This window comes from Anopheles nili, chromosome 2, assembly GCF_943737925.1.
Source record: "Anopheles nili chromosome 2, idAnoNiliSN_F5_01, whole genome shotgun sequence".
NCBI classification, from domain to species: domain Eukaryota; kingdom Metazoa; phylum Arthropoda; class Insecta; order Diptera; family Culicidae; genus Anopheles; species Anopheles nili.
In genome coordinates this window covers 77,344,852-77,366,231 of record NC_071291.1, presented here as the reverse complement: position 1 = coordinate 77,366,231, position 21,380 = coordinate 77,344,852, and the positions used below count along the sequence as shown (strand labels likewise).

The 21,380-nt window shown below is 44.9% G+C and overlaps 1 protein-coding gene across 1 annotated transcript in view; it reads right to left on the bottom strand.

Moving 5' to 3' along the window:
- LOC128730725 (beta-1-syntrophin) overlaps positions 1–9,238 on the bottom strand; it is a 49,402-nt gene extending 40,164 nt beyond the window's left edge. The window contains exons 1-3 of the mRNA XM_053823804.1: positions 9,030–9,238; positions 2,325–2,733; positions 1,409–1,643 (exon numbers count right to left, since the gene is read on the bottom strand). Of these exons, the coding sequence (XP_053679779.1) occupies positions 1,409–1,643; positions 2,325–2,733; positions 9,030–9,238 (853 nt within the window). The remainder of the gene's footprint in view (positions 1–1,408; positions 1,644–2,324; positions 2,734–9,029) is intronic.
- Between the last annotated feature and the right edge of the window lie 12,142 nt (positions 9,239–21,380).

The following is a 21,380-nucleotide window of genomic DNA, read 5'->3' as shown; positions in this document are numbered from 1 at the left end:
ATTTCCGTCCCAACCGGTTTCGGTGGCAACACTCACCGCGTTTCTGTAGCCGCGCATGTCATTGCCCCAAACCGCAAATTAATGTTTCAATTCCGTCGACATTTTAATTTCGACCCAACGTGATGAGCGCCTGTGATACCAATGCGTGAGCACTAGGGCGTGGTTTCTGGTGGCGGAATCTGTTCCACATAATTGTTCGTGCGTAGCGGCAGTACCCTTACTTGCGGTAATGTTGCCGGTTGGTTCGGTTTGATTTTTGGTCGTTGGAACCTGTTGTCGAAGGGCCATGTGTGACGTATTTGAATAAAGAGCTAATCAACACAATTTTCACATAGATATAATTATAACTGTTTGCCGAAAAATTGAAAATTCAAAACAACAAATTATGCTTGTTTCGAACAAAACACCATGCGCCTCCATCGTACTATCAAAATCATCGTTTGTCGTATATTATGTATTTTGTTCAATGGGTGTGCATTTTTTTCCTATTTCAGGAATATAAATCATTGGTTACCTTAACAAACAATAAGTTCAATGTTAATAATAATTAATTTCATTGATTCATTTTAGCACTTGAGACATTTCTGTCTTTCTGTTGAGACAAGGGTCCTACTGTGTTTACTGGTTCGTTGTTGTTCTTGATTCCAAATCGTAGGCAACCGGTTTATGTCAAACTTCTCTTTTAGTAATGCGCGTGCTGTCATGCCTCGATTCTGGTGTTCGTTTGTTCCGCTTTCGCTTTTATTCACAAGTGCGAAAACAAGACATTTGAAACATCTGCTTTGGTTCTCGTTGGAAATTTTGTAACAACAAAAGGTCATTTGCTTATGTTTTCATTGCATCAATTTGCTTTATTATGCATACCACTTTTAAATAACTGAGTGGAGTGATTATTGCAATTGTTCATTAAGGATTTAACGATAAGTTTAGAAGCTACCATTTTTTCACTTATTTTCAAAATATGCGCCTAAATGTAGGCTAAAAATAGCATATTAATAAAAAAAATAAGAGCTGATATATCCTGGTATGTTTTATGGTGGAATACATTCTAGTGTTGTTTGTTGCCTGGCTACAGTTGCTTGGGATTAAAGTTTTCAACGTTTCCCCCATGAGAAGAAGCAACAATGCTCTTTCGCGCAAACAAAAACAGGTATCAGAAAGTATTCATTCCTCCATTATTGGGAGAATTCTCAAAGGTTAAATCTGGTCCTCATTGAACTAAGCAGCTTATGAAAGCTGCTTCTCAACAACAAGCACTAATAGCAAACACGTCTGTCTGCATGAAACATTCGCGAAATCACTTAAAACACGGAAAATTCTAACAGTACCAATCGATGTCTACGACGACGATGACGACGACATCCGAAAGCTAGCAGGAAAACACTCGATGCTCTGTATCGATTCCTACCTTCAAGATCGACGACACGGCCGGCTCGTTTGAGGGCCCTCACTGCCTCCTCGTGCGTGGCGTCCCGCAGGTCCTCCCCGTTGACGGACAGGATTGCGTCGCCGACGTACAGTCCTTTCGCGTTGTCGGCCGCCATGCCGCGGAAGATTTTCGAGATCAATATCGGCATCCGGTTTTCGCGGCCTCCTTTTATAGAGATGCCGAGCCCGTTGTTGTCCGACTTGATGACTCGTACCTGGGGTGGAAGAACACGAGGCAGCGATGAAGAATAATGTTCTACAGTGTACATTGTTTGGTGAAGGATTCAGGATCCCTCCTATCTTTGCATGGATAAATATAGAACATGAAATGACGGTTGCATTGAAAATATTGGCAAGCGTTTATGGTACAATGTTTCGGATGAAATAGCTCGTAATGATGCTCTTGATGGCCTCCTTTTAAGGTATCTGACGGGTAACGGCATGTTTACACGTGCTATTCACTTCATGGAGGAATTGTCTTAATCGATTGTAACTATGCGAATGGGTCATTGCGAATATGCGATGTCGCTAATTGTTTCGTGCATTGTTATCAAAAGTTGCTAAATGCTAGGCCACAAGCATCGCACGAGCGTATAAATGTGTAATCACTGCTCCAAGCGCTACCAGCCAGTCCAGCGCGAGCGAGTTGAAACAATTTCCATAAGTTACGGAACGAGGTGGAGCGGGGTACGCGGCAGGAAAAGAGTCCATCGCATTGCGCGAAAATGTCGGCCAACATATTTGAGCCCCCGTTGGTGCTGTCCCCAATACATACACGAATAGCCGCCAGCCCACACATACACGGCCGTGTGTGGCCTGACAATTGGCCGAATTGACACCGGGTGGGGTTGCGCGAACGCACACTCCATCCCCTCCCGGAAAAGCTGTCTACTCACGTGTCGTTTCTGGTTCGCCACCGAATCGGGCACGTCGCAGATCTCGGCGATGCCGTTGTCAATGCTGTTGTTGTTGCTGCTGTGGTTGTTGTTGGTACCGGGCGCGCTGCCATTGCTGTGGCCGTTGCCGTTGGTGCCGTTCGTGCTACTCCCGTTGCTGGTTCCGGTGCCGTTGCTGCCGCTGTTGTTGTTGAGGAAATTATCGCCATTTAAGCCACCGCCGGCACCCGAGGCCGACCCTGGTGCTGCCATCCCGTTCGGTAGACTGACACTGCCGTTGGCTGTCAGCGGCGTGGACGCGTTCATGCCGACGCTCAGGTTTTCCGATGAGTGGATCGACGGTCCGGAGGCACCGGCCGATGACGGCTGGGAGGAGTTGTTCGAGCCATTGTTGCCGCTGTGGTTGCTCCTGCAACGATGCACAATAATGGTGGTGACAAAGAAAACCAGGGTGCCATAAGCTCGGTGTTCATTAGAATCCGCGAATGGTGTACAAAGTTCAGTGATCTGAATGCGTTCTGCCGGGCAATCGGCTGGCATGAAATATCTTGCTGCTATCATTGCTACTGTTTGAACAATAATCGAAAGCGATCGAAGCGCTGCTGGGGGGATTATGTGCAAGGCGCACTTGGGTCCTCACGTGATGCAACGTCATTTCAAACTAACCTTACGTGAATACCGTATGGAGAATGTATGGTCTATTACTTAGGACTTGATTGATTTTATAATTTTTGTTGTATTTTCACCAAAAAATTTATCAAAACGTTCGAATCGCAAGGATCATGTGTTATCGCATTTTCCTTGAAACACAATAGATCGCATACCGACGTTCATTGAGTTTCCTACACGAAGTGTTTCGCCAAGATTGAATGCTTTGCGGATAAAATATAGATCAATTCCAGTGTGGCACTCAAACTCCGCCCGATAAGAAACGGGAAAATGAAGAACACCCACCGCATGTCGGTTACCAACGCTTCCATTCTTGCAAACCATCCTTCAAACCAGAACTGGTGGGTTCGATTGCAAAACGGATGATAGTTTCCATCAATTACCTCGAAAACTTTCGTTCGTTCGTGCAAACCGCGTCCGCGGGAAAACGCAACTGGCAGCGAGGGTAGAGTGAGGGTTCTTTGTGAAATTGTATTTGCGTGGATTGCCAGCCACTAATGCGCTTCTGATCCTTCCGTGGAATTTGAGAAAGCGCTGATTTTTGCTTCCTTCTAGGGCTTCCAATTATTGTCAGATCAAGCATCGCGCACTACTGCGAAACATGATGCCCTGGGTTTACTATGAAATGCCTTTTCCTTTCTTTGCACATGATGAAATCGCGTGTCTGATAAGGAATTCCAATAAGCAGAATTTATATCTTAAAATAATGAAAAATCGAAAACACGAGCGAACCTGACAACCCGCATATTCCAACGCACCGTTGAGATGCGATGGCGGATGAAATCTAGTGATGCATAAATCACCTTCAAAGCCAAATCGCCGAGGCTATCAAAAATCCACCATTACCAGCGAATTGAGAGACTTTTTCCATCAAAACTTATGACGAAACCCGAAGTAACCGGGATGCGAGATCAAATAAAGCCGAAGAAGGCAGAGAAACTCTTGGGGCCGCTCATCAATGCGTCGATGCTTGCTCATCTAAAACACATTTAATGTTCACCCACCACACGGCCCGTTGTTTTCAAGTTTTCCATTTAAAATTCACAGCACCCAGCCCTGAACCGGGAAACGCAGGAAAGTAGCTCCGAGAAGCTTAGTGGGACTTTGAATTTCGCCTAGAAAATGGTTGCTTAATTTATCCCCAATTTCGTACTCTAGCTCGTTCACGCTGCTCTGGTGGGATGGGCCTTGCCAAAAGGCCCTAGTAACGGCAAATCGATGAATCCGGCGACTGGATCATCAGCCGAACTTTGCCGTCGGATGCGTAGAGTATGTGTGTGTGATAATTTTACCGAAGAAACGACGATAACGACGAGACGAAGGCAACATACAGGTTGAGGATTAATGGGAAAGGACGCTGTTGCTGGTTCAAGAAGGTTTTCTCGCTGCACTGTGGTTTGCCTGTACGATACCAGAACGGTGTTGTTCGCAAATTTTCGGTTTCTCGGGCTCTACGTCAAATGGACCTTTACGAATCGCAGATCAAACAGGTCGTGATAGTTCTATCAGCTGTCGTTATGGAGGATTAGTAAAAAGAAGTTCCTTTTCAATTTTGTTTTTTTTATAGATCGTTGTGGTTTATGGTATTGTTCACAAGTCATTGTTATCGCGCACAATCAGCTCTTTCTGACATGAATTTTTTTTTTAAATTTCCATGCCAACTCGAATATATATATATATATATATATATATATATATATATATATATATATATATATATATATATGTGTATATATATATATATATATATATATATATATATATATATATATGTATATATATATTTATATATATATATATATATATATATATATATATATATATATATATATATATATATATATATATATATATATATATATGTATATATATATATATATATATATATATATATATATATATATAATTATATATATATATATATATATATATATATTTACAAATATATATATATATATATACACACATATATATATATATATATATATATATATATATATATATATATATATATATATATATATATATATATATATTTACAAATATATATATATATATATATATATATACACACATATATATATATATATATATATATATATATATATATATATATATATATATATATCACTGTGGGGACACTAAAGCTTGACCGTCAACGATGAAAGCAAAAGAGTGAATGAAATATGTTATGAAATTTCCCTCCGTGGCTCCATCCGGGCGTGCTCGATTCAATTAATTTTCCCACAAAACGTGTTGCTCTGGACGGAAAATTGATTAGTGACGGTAATTATTTATTAATCTTTCCCGTTCGCCGCCACACCAGCACGCCACCCACGCGAAACTACGATGCCTCTCGCACCGTTCGTTTTGCCATTTTCACGGCATACCTTCGTGTGATGACTATGGCTCAATTAGTACGGCAATGCGGATGTGTGTATGTGTACGCGCTCGTTGTAGGGTGGCTTCCCGAGGGCGGCAAATTATGCGTGATTAGCGATGGCGGCAGGCACATACGTCCACGCGGACCTGAGCGCAATGTGCGAACACAGCAGGTTCGTTCTTTCATCAAGATATGGCACCCGGAAGCACCACGTACGGTTAAAGGTCTCGCTTCAAGTCACCAGTGGACGTACGGGCTCTGTAAATGGTGGACAAGCTGGAAGCTTGATTAGCATCTATATTTATCTTCATGCTGGTCCTACCGGTTGTGGCGGGAAGTTCTTTGGAGTGCAGAAACGTGTCCGCAAGGAATTCTTGGCCAGCAGTCAGCAAAAATGAACCATAACAAATATTACGATGGCAGTGCTGGACAGCGAACCGATGGAGCATTGGTCCTAGTCGTGACATTATCGATAAGAACGCTCATGAAAACGTGACTAGCTTTCAGAGGATAATGGGTAAATAATCATCTCCTAATAAATTCTGTAAGCTGCGTAATGTCTTCCGTATTCATAATTGGTTATCTAGTGAGTTAAATTAGGAATTACTGATTAGATGTTGAACATCAGGAATCTACCGGTCTTATTCAATAGTATTTACGAGACATCGTAATAAAACTGATGATTTAATTCATTAAAACATGACTCTTGTTGAATGTTTAAATATTGAAATTCCATGCCACAAATGTTAACACGTCCCTATTGTTCGATTAGTATTCACGCTGTATTCTAGCAGCTGCGTGACATTTCATTTATGAATTTACCATCAACGATTTGGCAGTGCGGTAGATCTCATTCAAAGCATCCTATTCAGTTTGATTGCGAGGGAAAGTAAAGTCCTTGAAGCCTACAATTGACCCGTTTGCTAGATGCTCCGTATCTATGCGTATCTATTCCAAGCGCATCGTTTTCGCGCACTGGTGAATTTTCTATAAATTTAGCGCCAAATTTCAAAACCGCTCACACACATTTTATTAACCATTAGTTTCAATTACCTTCAATTTTCCGCCTCGTTCGGGGTGAAAGTTCGGGTGTGCTATGAATTCGACACACACAATACCCTTTACACACACCCTTGTGTTGCCCTTCACTAAACCCCAGCCTCCTTTGGAATCGTTAAAACGTTCGCCTATTCTCGCATCCTTCCTGCTCATCGACAGACCAGAGAAGAAAAAACAGCTCACCATCGACGACAAAAGATGAACGATGCCACCGGAGTCATTTGAAGCCCGGAAATGTCATCCATACATTAGCCCGGTCCTATCGAGCGATGAAACCTACCCAGCGTGACCAACGCACCGGGGTTGTAGGCTGCGGTTTGGAAAATGGCCACCCTAATTGCTCGTCGCATGCGCACCGGGTGCTGGTCCTGCCGGGAGAGTGAGAGTGTGTTTGCTATGGCGTATACCTCGGTAAGGGATAAGCAGCAGTTTGAAAAAATAAAAAGAGCGCTCTGGCTGTGTACGAGCGTGGAGTAAATTGTGACTCGCAACCATCTACCCCTGCGCCTGTGGCTCGAATGTGGTTTATTGGGTCGTTTGGGGAAAACACCTGGCCGCGATGCTTTTATGGTGTTGCCTTTATACAGCGCCATAGTGCTGCTTTGTGGGGGATGAAATCTTGAACGTTCGAAGACCAGCGAGCGTCTCGGAGTGCGTGAAAAGCACAATTTCAATTTGAGTACTTGGGAAGTGAAATTGCTTCATAAAGAATGTTCGAACGTGAGCAATAAATGAAATTTACCACAACTGGTTTAAACTGTTTTATGTTCTTGTTTTAGTACATTGAAATTAATTTAAGCTTCAAACTCGTTTGATGGATATTATTTTAAAATAGATTTAAACCATTTATATAAAGTATTCATTAGTCCTGCGGAAGGACGTAACATTTTGGCTACAATTTGTTAAGGTTTGTTCTCTATGCCATCGTACTCTGAACCAAAACACTAACCAGAACGGCCCAATTGGCACAACGCATGCATGCATTTCAGTACACGTTGAAAGGCAACAAATCGATAAATGCGATTGCATTTTGCTTCGCAAACCTAGTCCCGCAATCCACGATGCAATCGGTTGGAATAGGCATCACAAGAAAATTCCAGCATAAACACACAAAAATGCATTTCACAGGCTGGCAACAAAACGGAAACAACTTCATTCATTCGATTGCACAACACGCCAACCGCAATCTACCGCAAGCGAAACAACTCTCGGGCGAGGCTGCGGAATCAAACCGCCCTTCGCAAAAAGCCCTCTCGAACGCGGGCAAACCCGCCGGAATCGCACCGGTCGTCTTCGGTGAAATCAAAACACTGTCCAACGGATGGATGTGGAACCGCAGGGCGTAGGATTGCAGTGACATATCGTAGGCCTGCGCTCGGCAGCGTCTGTATGTACACGAGTGCGGCGTCCCGAAACGATCAGGACGCGTTATGCCATCGACAAGACCGACCGGTCGCGTCCGAAGCAGGATTAATTAAACGAGGCTCTTTTCGGCGACCCGGATCCCTGGGAAACCGGGCGCGGTTAGGGCGATTCCTTTTTTATTCACCTTTCCCGAGCAAGCATGCTCAATTTTCGAGTTTCATCAACGTTTTTGGTAAAGCGAGTCGCGCACCAGCAGGAGGAAAGGTTCTTTTTATGCAGGCAAGGCCGATCCAAAGCAAACTGCTGGTGTGCGATGAACGAGGGGCAATTCCGGGCGACCGTGGAGAACGTTGTGCCACGAATTGTCGTTGGTGTGCTATCGCAAAACCCTAATTTTGCCGTTTCCGGTCTCTTTTCTAACGCCTGTTCACTAGAAGTGCTTTAGAAAACCTTCCTAACGGTCTCCGTTCGAATGTATTGAATGTATTGAGGGTGAAAATCGAAACGCAGCATAGAGGCCATTGGGAAATGTAATTTTATAAATAAAAATCAGCAAGAGTGAACAAATGCACAGCTTTGACCTATTATCGGGCTGATTCGTTGTTCAGTATTGAAAATTATGCCTCAAATAAAAATTGATTTCAGAATCATCGTATGGTTATGAGGATTCATGTCCACTAGGCATATTTAAATCGCCGATATCATTTCAAATTGATGACCGATACAATCCCGCAGCAGAATAAATGCAATCACGCAAACATTCACCGCCAACGCCGCGGGTACGTTTGCCTGTAGATTGTTTTTTTTTATCTTTGCAATCAAATTTAATTGACCATACGTCGACATAATTTCTGCCGACTCAACGATGCCGTTGAATTCCGGTCCGGATTCAACGGATAACTGAGCCTCATCGGTGGTGGCGAAGGGATGTGGTTGGCCACATTAATAAATTCGATATCAATCAGTCAATCATGAGCCCCAGCTGGGCAAACTCACATATCATTGCATGCCTGTGGCAATTCGTAGGATAACACCACGTGTTTTGCTGGAGTAATATTGGATAAGTTTGATCTGCTCGCAAGTAAATGTAGCATCTGTGTTGATTGCATATGCTCCAACTGTTCTGAATGAGAATGGAGGCGATTGGTGAAATATAACACTCCCTGTAAATGTTGCTGTAATGCCCAAAATGGCTATATGACTAATGCTTATTCCTCAACAGTACTTACCCTAGTGTCCCGTTCAGTGTGGTTGAGTGATCGATCGGATCGCAAGCTTCGTCTAAGCTGACCGATATGTACTCCGTCTCGAGACTGACGGACACCCGGTACCATGCTCCTCGCACTCTCGTTTCTAGAATGCCATTCCGAACGCCTCCCGTTGCAACGATCGACGTCGAACCCGGGCTGGTACGCGAAATGGTGCCTGATTCCACCATTTTGAACCTCGCCGTAAGTTCTCACTCGTGAATTTTGCTACGAAAAGGTCCACTGCTAGGACCTGAGGCTGAATATTTTTCACGGTCCGTCGAAATCACTTTTCTCTGTTTTTATGATCGCACGTTCGTGATATATATTTGAGGTGTAGTTTTTTTTCTGTCGTCCGTTAACGATAATCAACTACTGTTCCTCGGTAGGCCATTGCGATAATGGGAATCCCCGGTGTCTTGTTAACAGAATGAAATTACTGTGAATAGAAGAAAGAACGAATCAAGTATGTTAGAAATTTTACATGTTTTTAGCAAAGACAAGATGAACTTAAGGTTTTATAAATTATTCAACCTTTGCTGCTTAGATTGCTATTACAATCTCTTTTAAACACATACTGACTAAGCCCGAATAGAGAAGACTGACCAAAAGTTATCCAAAGTACTGACACTAACAGGCTGTTTACATGCCTCGTCATAATTCATGTATACCGACTCTGAAAGCTCGTTGAGTAAACGTTCTTTCCCCGCTACTGGAACCGGGGCTCAATGTTCAAAGTAAAAGGAAAATACAAAGCAAAGCATATCCGGGATGACACTTGAACCGGCTTTGCTGGAGTACGCCTCGCCAAGTGGATGGACTGTTCGGCAGGTGATGCGGTTATCTTCGTGTATTTTTTTCATTGCTGTTCCATACCAAACCATCATCGTTCCGCGTGAAAACTTGCTGGCAAACAAACGAACTACTCAGCACCGGGGTGGATAGTAGACGGCGTGCTATTTGCGAGATGCATCCCTCAATATTGTTCGCCTTCTACGTTGGCTCTCGGTGCGAATGATGGTGAAGCACTCTCGAGATGAATCTCCAAATGGAAAACGCCTTTTCGCTCTGCGCAACGGTCAGGCGAATCGTACAAAAATGGAAGAATGCGATGGAACACGCCTTCCGCGCAAGAAAAGTTTCCCAAAAACCAGCAAACTTTGCAAGCGGGTCTTCGCAGCGCTATCCCGAACCTAAACAACACACGGCACGACAGTAATGTGAAATTATGATAATTGAAACTTTCACTAAGGCACAAAACGCCGAGCGCTGCAAAAAAAGGACGGAATCGTTCCTCGAGATGGCTTCTGCGTGGATAAATTCAACATAAAGCATCGCGGAACGCCAACTCCGAAGCCGTCTGTGCCAGAGACAGACCGAAGGAATAATGCATAAATGCGTTATTCTGCTGCACTTTGTGGCAGGATCGCGCCACGGTGCCTTAAAGCCAGCGAAACCTTTTGACTTTTTTCTTGGTGGCCCGTGTATGTTCACCATAGATTGCCGCCACACGGTGCACCTTTGCGAATTCTTGCTTCGTTTTCTTTTATTAGATCCACTTCAAGTGGTGTTGGCTTTGGCACAATTCGGCCATCTTAGAAGCCTTGAACCTCGCGAAAGGGACGCTTTTACTCGGACGACGAGTATTTGGAAATTCTGGATGATGGCGAAAAACTTTCTCATTGTGGAGTTTATAGAGAGTCACTGTGGCTGTTTGATATTTTGATGCTTTTTGAAGTGTTTAAATCATTACTATCAATGTGTAATACGTAGAAGAAAGCCGGTTTTAATCTGCTTGAGATAATTTAATTAGTGAAAGTGGTTTAGTGATCGGTCCAACCGGCCGATAAACGAGTTCAGGATTGAGTGTTTATTTATCATCGATAAGCACCGCTTTCATTCATGATTTCCCATTTTCGACATTGCAAAGCGCCTCTGAAATCTACCCAACATTGGAGATAGAATGGATAACCGACGTCCCTGCAGCTGGATAGATCGAAACACTGCACACGCCATTCTCCACCTTATCGATTCATGTACTTTTTTTATGTCGTATTTCAAACAAGCCAAACTTGACGGCCATGCCTAACGAATCCATGATGTGCTTTGTTTGTTCAGGACTAAAAGCATGCCACATCGTTGGGGTTTCGTGCGGGATGGGTACGGGCTCGTGTTACTCGGTTTTGCGCACCGATTCCCATCTCGGTCCTGCTAGTAAATTCTTTCTCCAATTCGTCTAGAACATTGTTGACCAGTCGCTCCATAGCAATATGGTCATTGTTCGATGCATGGTTTTCGTGTTCTATTTTCCAGCTACCCTTAGCTTGTGTTCCTGAAATCACGGACAGAACCTTTCTCGTGATGAACCTGGGACGTTCCTGAGCAAGTTTTCAGAGTAATTCGCAGTCCACGGTCTCAAACCGATGTTATCGAATAGATGTGAATGTCAAAACAGTTTGGCCGCCAACATTCGCCTTTAAGGTCATCATTGAACTGACGTGTTATGCGTTCTTCTATGTCATCCATGGCAGCAGATTCGAACCAAACGGTTTAGTTTGCTTTTTCTGAAGCATCCTGTGATATTATGTGCTCTTTCTCATTATAGGCGTCGATATTGATATGAAGTGCCAAATACATGCGATGACTTTCGATATTTTGGTCCCCAATTCAAAAAGCTGCCAGTGTTCAACGGCTTTCTTTAAAATACATCCCACGAACACTCAGCAGCGGCTATTTTTGGCAGTACTTGTACCAAAACATAACAATAAGATAGATTAACAATAACAGCGAAAAGTTTCACATTCGTATTGCGTAAAATGAACACAATATGTGAGTTTGGCTCCCTTTCCGTCATTATTTTCTGTTTTCTCTCTCTTTCTCTCTCTCTCTCTCTCTCTCTCTCTCTCTCTCTCTCTTTCTCTCTCGTGAGAGACTCAAGCGAACCGAAACGTGTGCCGTCGATCCATGGAACATGGCGTCAGTTTTCCATTTCCAGGTAATGTTCAGAAAAAAAACCGTACAACAACAAAAGGGAAATGGAACGAAAATCGCCATCATTACGCAAACAAACCGACATCGACGCGAAGACTAACAGCGGGGTTGCAAAAGAAGAAAAAAACGAAACGCGAGAAAGCTTCCGTAATTTCACAAATGCGTATTACTTCCGTATTACTTCCCCGTGTATTTGGCGTGTTTGTGGCAGGGTTGGATGTCGCTTTGCTTGTGCTTGCCTATACTTTACCTTGTCGTATAACAGCACCCGTGCGCCCTGGGTGTGAGACTTTTTTTGCAACCCGCTTTTTGCAAGCCCATTATGCAAAACAAGATGGAGTAAAAAGTATGTACAACAAAAGTATTTTGTGAGCTGTGGTGTGCGTCGCATACTCCACGCTACGTTGTAGCCTTTTCCTGGAGCTTATTCGCACACTAGCGAAACATTTTTTCAACAGAAGTGACTGCTTAAAATGTCCTGCCCATATTTTAGTCCTATGTGTCCTCTCCTGAAGCGTTCACCTACGACGCTTCAGCTTTCGTTCGCTACCAGCGCAATATAATCGCACACCATCTCATGGCAAAGACAACGGTTAATGGAAAGATTAATTTTCCGGCCGAAAGTCTACGTTCCACGCTAGGCCGACGAGCGAAAAGTTTCCAATCTTTCATCTGAAGCCTTTTCGGGCCGAAAAAGACCGAGAAGCTTGACAGATGATGGCGAGGCATCAGCAGGGTAAATAACGTTACCTGTACGGATCAGGGAGAGACCGAGAACGATTAGCGTTTCGGTTACGTAAAAAACTGCCCAAGTTTTCTCGCTGTGAGTCGTGTCTTATTTTTCCAAAAGTTAACGCACGTCGTGAATAAATTCGCTCCTATGTATCGGTGCTTTTTGCAGGTACATTAGCTGTTCAAAACGACAAGTAGCCCTTTCGTGAAAGATCTAAGACGGACGAGAGTTGTCAGGTCATGGGAAATTCATTATTATTTCCTACGAAAACCATTTTTTTACAGGACTTGTTGTATGTCTATCGCATCCAGCAAAACGGTGAAATGAAAGACTTGAAAATGGAACTGAATTAGTAACAGAAATGTTTGCCTATTAGGTGTTAAATTGGACTAACGATACAACGCATGGCGAATATTATTCGCATTCTCAATATAGCTCGTTTCATGGTCTTTTAATTTCCCATAATACCCGTAAGGGTGGCAATAATTCATCTACCTTTGCAGGGGCACTCTCAATCATTTGAATTTACGCCCCGGTTAGTAAGCTTCTGGGTCCAAGTTTGGTCAAATTTATTCCCTTTTTCCATGTCCACCAGCATGCATGCAGAGCAGGGCGAAATGAACTTTGGAAAGTTTTTAAACATTCCCTCCCGTAGGCGATGATACACGCGAAACAGCACAACCGTTTTACGACCAACAGCCGAAAGTGTCAGCTCGGTGTCGTTAAAGCCCGCTTAGCGAGCGGGCAACTGCAACCTTCACACGTTTCGAGCAGCGCCATCTGCGGTTAGCAAGCTCGTGTCCGCGGGAAACATTTCTATGCCGACTTCCTTCCGCCTGGAAAACAACCGATCAACAACGAAAACAATGGATCCACGAGAACATAAAACGGAAATGTAAAAATGGTTGAGTTTAATTAAACAGGGATTAGATACTGCAGCCAGGGCCGAGCGGGGCATGAGTACTGTTTACGACAGGTTCTTTGTTGTTCCAGCGCGCGGAATTCACCCTCAGGCGCCGCTGCCGGTATTCCGCATTATAATGGTATGCTTTCGGGTTTTTTTACCGCTGAACAGTGAAATTTTGGGCTACAGGTGTCAGAAACGAGAACTATAGTCCCAATTTTGGGAACAGATATCTCGAAGCTAGTTGAGCTGGCATCAGTGAAAGATTTATTTGTCCAGTCAAGGGAATTATATTAAACAGCACGACAAACGCAATTGTAATATGCAATTGAATGTAAATCAACCTGAAAGGACAATCTAATGTGTTCGAAATGATTCTCATATCAATTAATTCTGCTCCCAAAGAGCCCATAAGTTCTTATGGCAACTTTTGCGTAGTGAAATAGCACCGAATGTTGAATGCTATTCGCAACACATGCCGCTCTTGTCCTCGATGTTATGTTCATCACTGTTTTTAGTGATGAAAGAATAGGATCTTTGATGAGATCTTTATAACGAGCACATGAACTCTTTTGAGAATAGCGAGAAACGTGAGACGTCTTATCTGCTGCAAATTCACTCTCAAAGAATAGATAACCGCCAACATCGGGAAATATCAAGCTTTTTTGCAGGATTTCAGGAGGTCAGATTCCCTAGGTGTAATTTAATCATGACACCTTTGGAAGTAAGTCCACAATTTTGGACAGGGTTTGTGTTGTGTGGGTCGCACACAAAAAGCAACCAGTCAGTCATTTCCATCCTCTCAAGAATATACATCCGTAGCTGAAAGTGCTATAGGCTTATTACGTAGCACTCCTAACGTATGATCCTGCGCAAAACACACCCACGAAGTAATTTCGATAACACCAACGCACACCTGCTCTGACGAACGCCAAGTCGATCGATGCAAAAAGACGGAATTTTTGATTACCCAAGCGGTCCTTGGAGAACAGTAGTAGGCCCAGTTGCAGTGTTCTAACTGAAAAAAGACACCCAGCCACCGGTGAGAGCAAATGGCTACGCAAAACTCATCTGCATGAACGGCTCTAACGCAGACCCGATCTGCGAGTCAAGAGAGTAGGCGTTGTGAACATATTTATGAAGATGAAATTCCTAAAGCATATGATAAGCTCAACGACGAGTGGCAAGGCGAAGTGCTCCAAGCTTGTTCAGATTATTTATCGTTTTAGCTGTACAAAACAAGAAAGTGAAACACGACCTAAACACGAAATATTTTGCGCTACAACATCGCTTCATCTACAATTAATAATTAGTCACTCTTCCACGTATTAGACTTACTTGATTAGCTTTCTCGTCTCGTTTGACCTTCCCATAGGTCAAACATGGATTCCCCACTTCTCCCCAGCGAATGAAAGTCTCAGTTTTTGTATCGTTCTCTTAGAATTTATCTGACGCAATATTTCATAGCCATCGAATGCCCCCGGTTCGGTTTCGCCGCAAAGTCCCTTGGAGCTGATTTTTCATCCCCCAACGTCCAAGTGACCTTTTCCGAAATCCTTCATAAGCCCGCCGTAGGGTTGTTTGTGTCCTGCGCCCTGTGAAACCGAGACACCGGTTACCGAACTCACCTAGCCTAAGCGGGACGAAGAAGAAGTTTCCTAAAACATCGAATGGTCAACTGGGACCAATCTCGGCCAGAAATTTAATCCCGCTACGTAGAGCCCACACGAAATGAATTGCGCACTTGAAAGGCGTATCCTTTTTAAAATCCCAAACTAATAGCCCTCGGAATGGAGGAAAAAAGGCCACCTGCAGCCTGGTCGTAACTTTCAGCTAGTAAACTCCCTCAGCCGAGGATAGTTTGCTTATGGCACGGAATCAAATTCGTCTAGATTAGCTCCGAAGCTCCATTTTAATCTGCATTTGGCTCATATCTTTCGGCTCGTTTCTGCTTGCCGCGTAGATTATGCGACCAGGGGTTATCTCAAGCTGTCTGCCACGTGCAAAGCGGAAGCATCCAGCATAAGGGATGATGCGAGCATATTGGACGGGGTCGGAATCACCACAGGGAGTAGCAGGAAATCGGCTGGATTTACGAGATCGGACGCGGAAGCAGTGATTAATTCCGCCCAGTCTGGACTCAAATCGAGCGTTTCGAATGTCAGGAGCAGCGTTGGCAGACTCGTTGAGCCTGACCGGTGCTCGGGGCAGGCTATCTACCTAAGCAAACCGGGCTCAACGTGGCACGGGAAGCAAGCATAGGGCGCGAACATCAAAAGTACGCCTCGACGGAACCGTTTACATGCGGGAATTTGCTTTAGTAAATTACTTGGTGCTCGGTGGTGTTGATGTTAGCGAAATTAAAACAAATATTAGGCCTGTGTCCAAATGGATCCCGAAAATTGCTAGAAACCTTACGGATAATTACACATCAAATTTCTATCTGTTCGCTATGTCATTAGCGAAAAAGCGCAAATGCTCTCGCATTGGTTGTGAGCTAATGGAAAAAATCGAATCAATCAATGCTCCGTTATTCAGCTTCAGACAGTCCTGCCAAAGCGAAATTGAGTGCGCTTGACATGCCACCAACGCAAAAAAGAGAAGATTTCTATGAAAATTGTGACGCATTCACCGTGTGAAAATGATCCGCGTGGTAGCGACGCACGGAATGACGAAATATATAGAGAACAAAAAAGTGGAAGCATACCACATGATCCAATTCAACAACTTTGAATCAGGCGCACTGCATCGCGATGCTGACGTTGACATTCTTTTGATGTCTACCATGTTCCGGGGGCGAAAGAATGCAAACGCAAGCGAGCCCTCGTCACCGTCGTTCCCTTTGCTAGAATCTAGATTAATCATAATCCCCAAGCAGCACGACCTGGCGAATTCCCGTCGTCCCTTCCGGCTTGCATTTGATGTCGTGGGGGGTGACCCCGATGCACTCTGATGCAAAGTTGCACCCCCGGGTAGGAGACTCGCGATTTGCAGTGCTAAATGTGAGTGTCTAAAGCTGCTCATCTAAAATTCTGCCGCGACAGCAATTCCGCGTGGCACGGTTCCCTGCAGCACGCATGCAAATTCCACTCGCGCCCGTGGTGGTGCGTTGACGTAAAATTCTGCATCCTTGCACCAAAATGCAGCACGATCCCTGCAGCGTGTGACGCAGAACCGTCCCCCAGCGTGTCCTGGATGAGTTGTAGCGAGGGAGTCATTCCGCATTGGCAGGCGTGCTCCTGTTGCCTATCGAACGCTTCCTTCTCACCCCCAAACAGATGCCACAACGTGACCACGTGTGGTGACACGTAAAAGTGTAACGTGTTAACAATTTCCACACACATTAATCCGCACTGTGGCTGAGGTCGCACAAAACGGATGGCATTTGTCGCACATCCTAAACCGAATACCTGGCGATTCCGAGAAGAATTGGCGATGATTTGGGGCGAATTTCTAGCGCCACCCTGCAAGTGACACCCACACAACAAAAGGGTCACGGCCGCTCGCGTTGGTAATTGATTTTCGTAATCGCCACCCACCCGGACACAAATAGGCGAATAAAATCAATCCCGTAATCACCAGTCCCGAAGAACATGCCGCAGGATATTTTGCCTCCCACGCCACATCAAGTTCAGTTCCACGATGAAACTCTCCATCTACGGTCTTAATCGGCAGCGCCGACCCGTGAACATTACCGATGACAGTTGATTTAGCGATTGTTACACGGTCGGGTGGTTTCAAGCCTCAATTAATAATCTCGTTCGGACGTTCCATTGTACCAGCAATGCCTTTTGACGTTGACGGGAAGCCAGCGATGCGTTCGGTCAGAGTTCACCACGGGTATGGGCAGGATGGAATAATGTAAGTGCACTCGCCGATTCACCCTTGTGATCGATCTACCCTCTCACTGGGGCTTGTGGTTTGGCGGGAATCCTATTGATTAGCTGTGCTAGTAGGATCACGTCTGGAATTGTGCTGGCTACAACATTTCGTTTTTGTTGTCGTTTAGCTTTAAAAAGGTGTGGAGTTCAACCGCGTCGCTATTGTCCGGAACACTTGGATACGAGTTCAATTTCCAAAGCCTCTCAAAGAGGGTGGTTGTGTCCTCCGTATCCTGCACTTAATATATTTTGCCGCTTCGTCGCATGGACCATTTCGATTATGACATCATTTTCAATTTTTCTCAACGTCTTGGATGCCATTTTCTCACAGCTACACGATCATTAAATTGTCCGTGGGTGGCTTCGCAGTTGGGGGTTGGGAAACACGAGCACATCATATTTGTGTGTGATCTCATTTCTATCCTGCTGACAGGTAACAAGCAACGGCCTCGTACAAAACGCGACAGAACCCTAAGAGATAACGCGTCGGGACCGGATTTATCTGGCATTCGGGGAAACGAATTTGCACCGATATATTTCCCGACAGCGTCGGCGAAAAGCGGGCGGGCCAGGAAAATGAATATCGCCTTGCGAACTGGCAATAGAACGGAAAAGCAAACAGATAATTGGGATTACGTCGAACAATCGTCTTAGCGGTGGCGCGAAACATTGCCCTAGCGTGTGTTGCTTTTAGCATCACCTTTAGGGTCTGTTTATCTCCATTTATTATAGCTGTAATTGTAGGTAAACTTTTCACGTGAACACTCCCAAATAAATGCTTTAAAACACGTCTGGTTCCACCTACCACAGTGAAATGAACTACGAGTGTCATTTTGGATGGAAATAAATCAGCTAACACCAAATAATTCTCCGTCGTGAGCGTTCATGAGCTCCCAAAATTTCAATGATAGTATTGCCTCACGAAAAAGCTACATTCATCGCGTGAATTCAAACTATTTTATATCTCAGCATCGCAAGCGTCGGCAGACAACGCCATTAATGTTTGCACACCCTTCGTTGGAACTTCGCAACAGCACCTCCGTACGAGCAACGTCGAAAAGGCATAACTCATCTACGCCCACCGTGAGGCTCATTTCCATCATCTCGGAGCGACGCACGAATAATAGGGCTCGAGTCAAGGTGGCAACCAAGCGGTGTGATGTCGCCCCGTGACGAGGTGCAACTTTGAGTGCATAGCCGAATGCACTGCGTGTTCGCTCGCAGCTTTTAATGAAGGTGTGCAATATTCATGCTAACACGCGCGCTTCGTTGCATCCTCGGTCCGTGGCCAACATTGCTTTCGCGTTCTGGGCTTTGCGAAAAGAGCCCCCGAGCGTTATGTGACGATCTATGCAAATCACTGCGCTCGATGACTCCGCTTAGCCTTGATTCACATTAGTAAGCATAAACTGCGTTGCTCGTGGGCATCCCGCATGAGGAAGCTGCTCTAGAGAATGCTTTAGAGAGTGAAGACGGGCACAAAAAGAAACGCCAAGCTGCGTGGTGGGATGGCCAACTTTCGGATGGTGGATAAGTAAGCGTGTGTTGGCCAAACATTTAGAGACACAGCACCGGAGTCAATTTATGTTTTACTTCATGACGCATTTGACAACTGCTTCAGCGCAGCAAAACGCCAACGTATGCTCGAGTGCATATGCAAATAAACAAACGCACCTCGGGTGATGATGCATTATACGCACCATGGCATTATCTTTCACTCAAAGATCACTCAGTTGAAGTGGGCATTAAAATCGGCAGGCATCTAGTCTCGCGTAATCACGCATTTGCGCGATAAAGGCGAACAACCTGTAGCGTGGTATTGACCGTCGCGCCCACGCAACAGCTAGTGAAAAAAGGTCTGGAAAGCGAGCTCCTCTTCACAATCTCTCTCTCTCTTTTTCTCTCTCTCTCTCTCTATCTTTCGCTCTTCTTGTTCGCTGACGGTAATTGATAGTTTTGATAGACAAAACAAAGCGCCGCGCGCTAATGTGATTCCATTCGGTTGAACACTCGCAGACCGGCGTGCCGCTGTCATTTATCAATTATTAGTTTCCGATGCGGCCTTCCCATTGCACGCACACATCCCTTCTCTCGCTGCTGTGGAAAACGTTGCCCGAATTCCTCCCCCTGATTAGGTTGCTTTCTCGCTGCGGTGGTGAGAGGCTGGCTTCAAATAAATGAGCGGTTAAACCGAACGAGCTAACTAATTCCACAAATAATGGTGCTTCGGTAGGTACGGGGCACCATTTTCACGAATATTTATGACATCATAATATTTTCGTTGCTTCACATTGATTCGAGATTGATGAACGCGGGCTACATTGCAGCATGAAAAATGATTCAGCCTTGCAGGCGATGGGTGCAGCTGAAGCCGTCTAACGATGAACTCGTTTCGAGCGTTCGAGAGACTACTTAGGGCTTTGGTTTGAGACGGGTAGGCGGCGTCGATAATGATCCCGTTTTCTCAAGATCTATACGATCGTTAGCAACTATTTTCGAGCGATTGTTACCACGCTATCGGCAGTATAGCGCGCGTGGGTGTACATTGGGGGTTGTCTGAAGAAAAAAAACCGCCTACCGAAGAGTGATGGTATCTAGATTCGAACTCATGACCTTCGTGTCGTGTAAGAGTGTTGCCGGCACCCCGTTAGCTTCAATCCGAGACAATCCAAGCACCAATTCTCCCCAGAGCTGTATTTTTTCTCATTTTTAAGCGTGTCACGTCTACAATAGACTGCCATACATCGCGTTTTGCAGGCGCCAAAAAAACGCAATCCCACACCTTCTCCGGAGGTCCGTTTATGCGTGTCAATATCATCCTTTTCATCTTCGCACCCGCACTGCCCGCGAAAGTGATAGTTCCAGTCCCAGGGTTTTCGTGCCAACCGAAATGGAACACGCGAAACAGTATGGCGCCGTATGCGCTCGTAAAACGCGAGCACCACGCACGATTCAAAATGAAAACGGTATAAAATACGACCCTTGCCGACCCGCAGCTCGGGCCCCTTCTTCTCCACGACCACCTGTTCGAGATCCACCGAGAAAGGTGGCCGGATTTCGGTTAAAGCTCATTTACATCCATCAATACGGGTGGGTTGGATTGGCGCGTTTGGCTCGACGGCGTATCGAAGCGAGCCACACGCGATGTGGCCTTCCCGACGTTCCAACGCTGCGGGTCTTGAGCGATCGTAACACCGGTTATACACGTCGCGTGGCGGTTCGGCCAAGGAAAAAGGGTGTTGGTTTATGGGTGCTATGACACCGAAGCAGAAGGTTCATCATTTGGTGTGGGTGGCGATCCTTCACCCAGCCTTCCAGATCCCACACGTAGCGGTTTTTTTGCCATGCTGTGAAAGCACAAACAGTCGTAAATTGTTATTAAATTTTGTTGCTAGAGCTAGAGCACACGGGACGCTTTATCGAGTGCGAATGGAGGTGAACTACATGAAAATGCTGTTCATCACATCACACCAAGTCATCGTTAGTGTGAAACACAAAATTTAAAAGCCTTCTATTCACAACACTCCCAACGGAGCACGATGCAATGGCTTTGTCATGGTCTGGTTGAGGAGTTTTACGAACGCCTCATTGACCTTCAGAGCTTCGTCCTCGACACTCACACACGCACACAGTCACAATTAAAGTAACCCGCAAACCGACGATCATTGTGCGCAAGATTGCTGATTTTATCTGGCATTGCTTTCCAAGCCCGAATGCTCGAGTCCGTTTGCTGTAAGTCGTCTGGTGAAGTTTCTGCCCCAATCACCAAGGACCCGGAGAATTGAAATCAACAATTTTCTCTCCCGGTTGATCCCGAAAGTCGT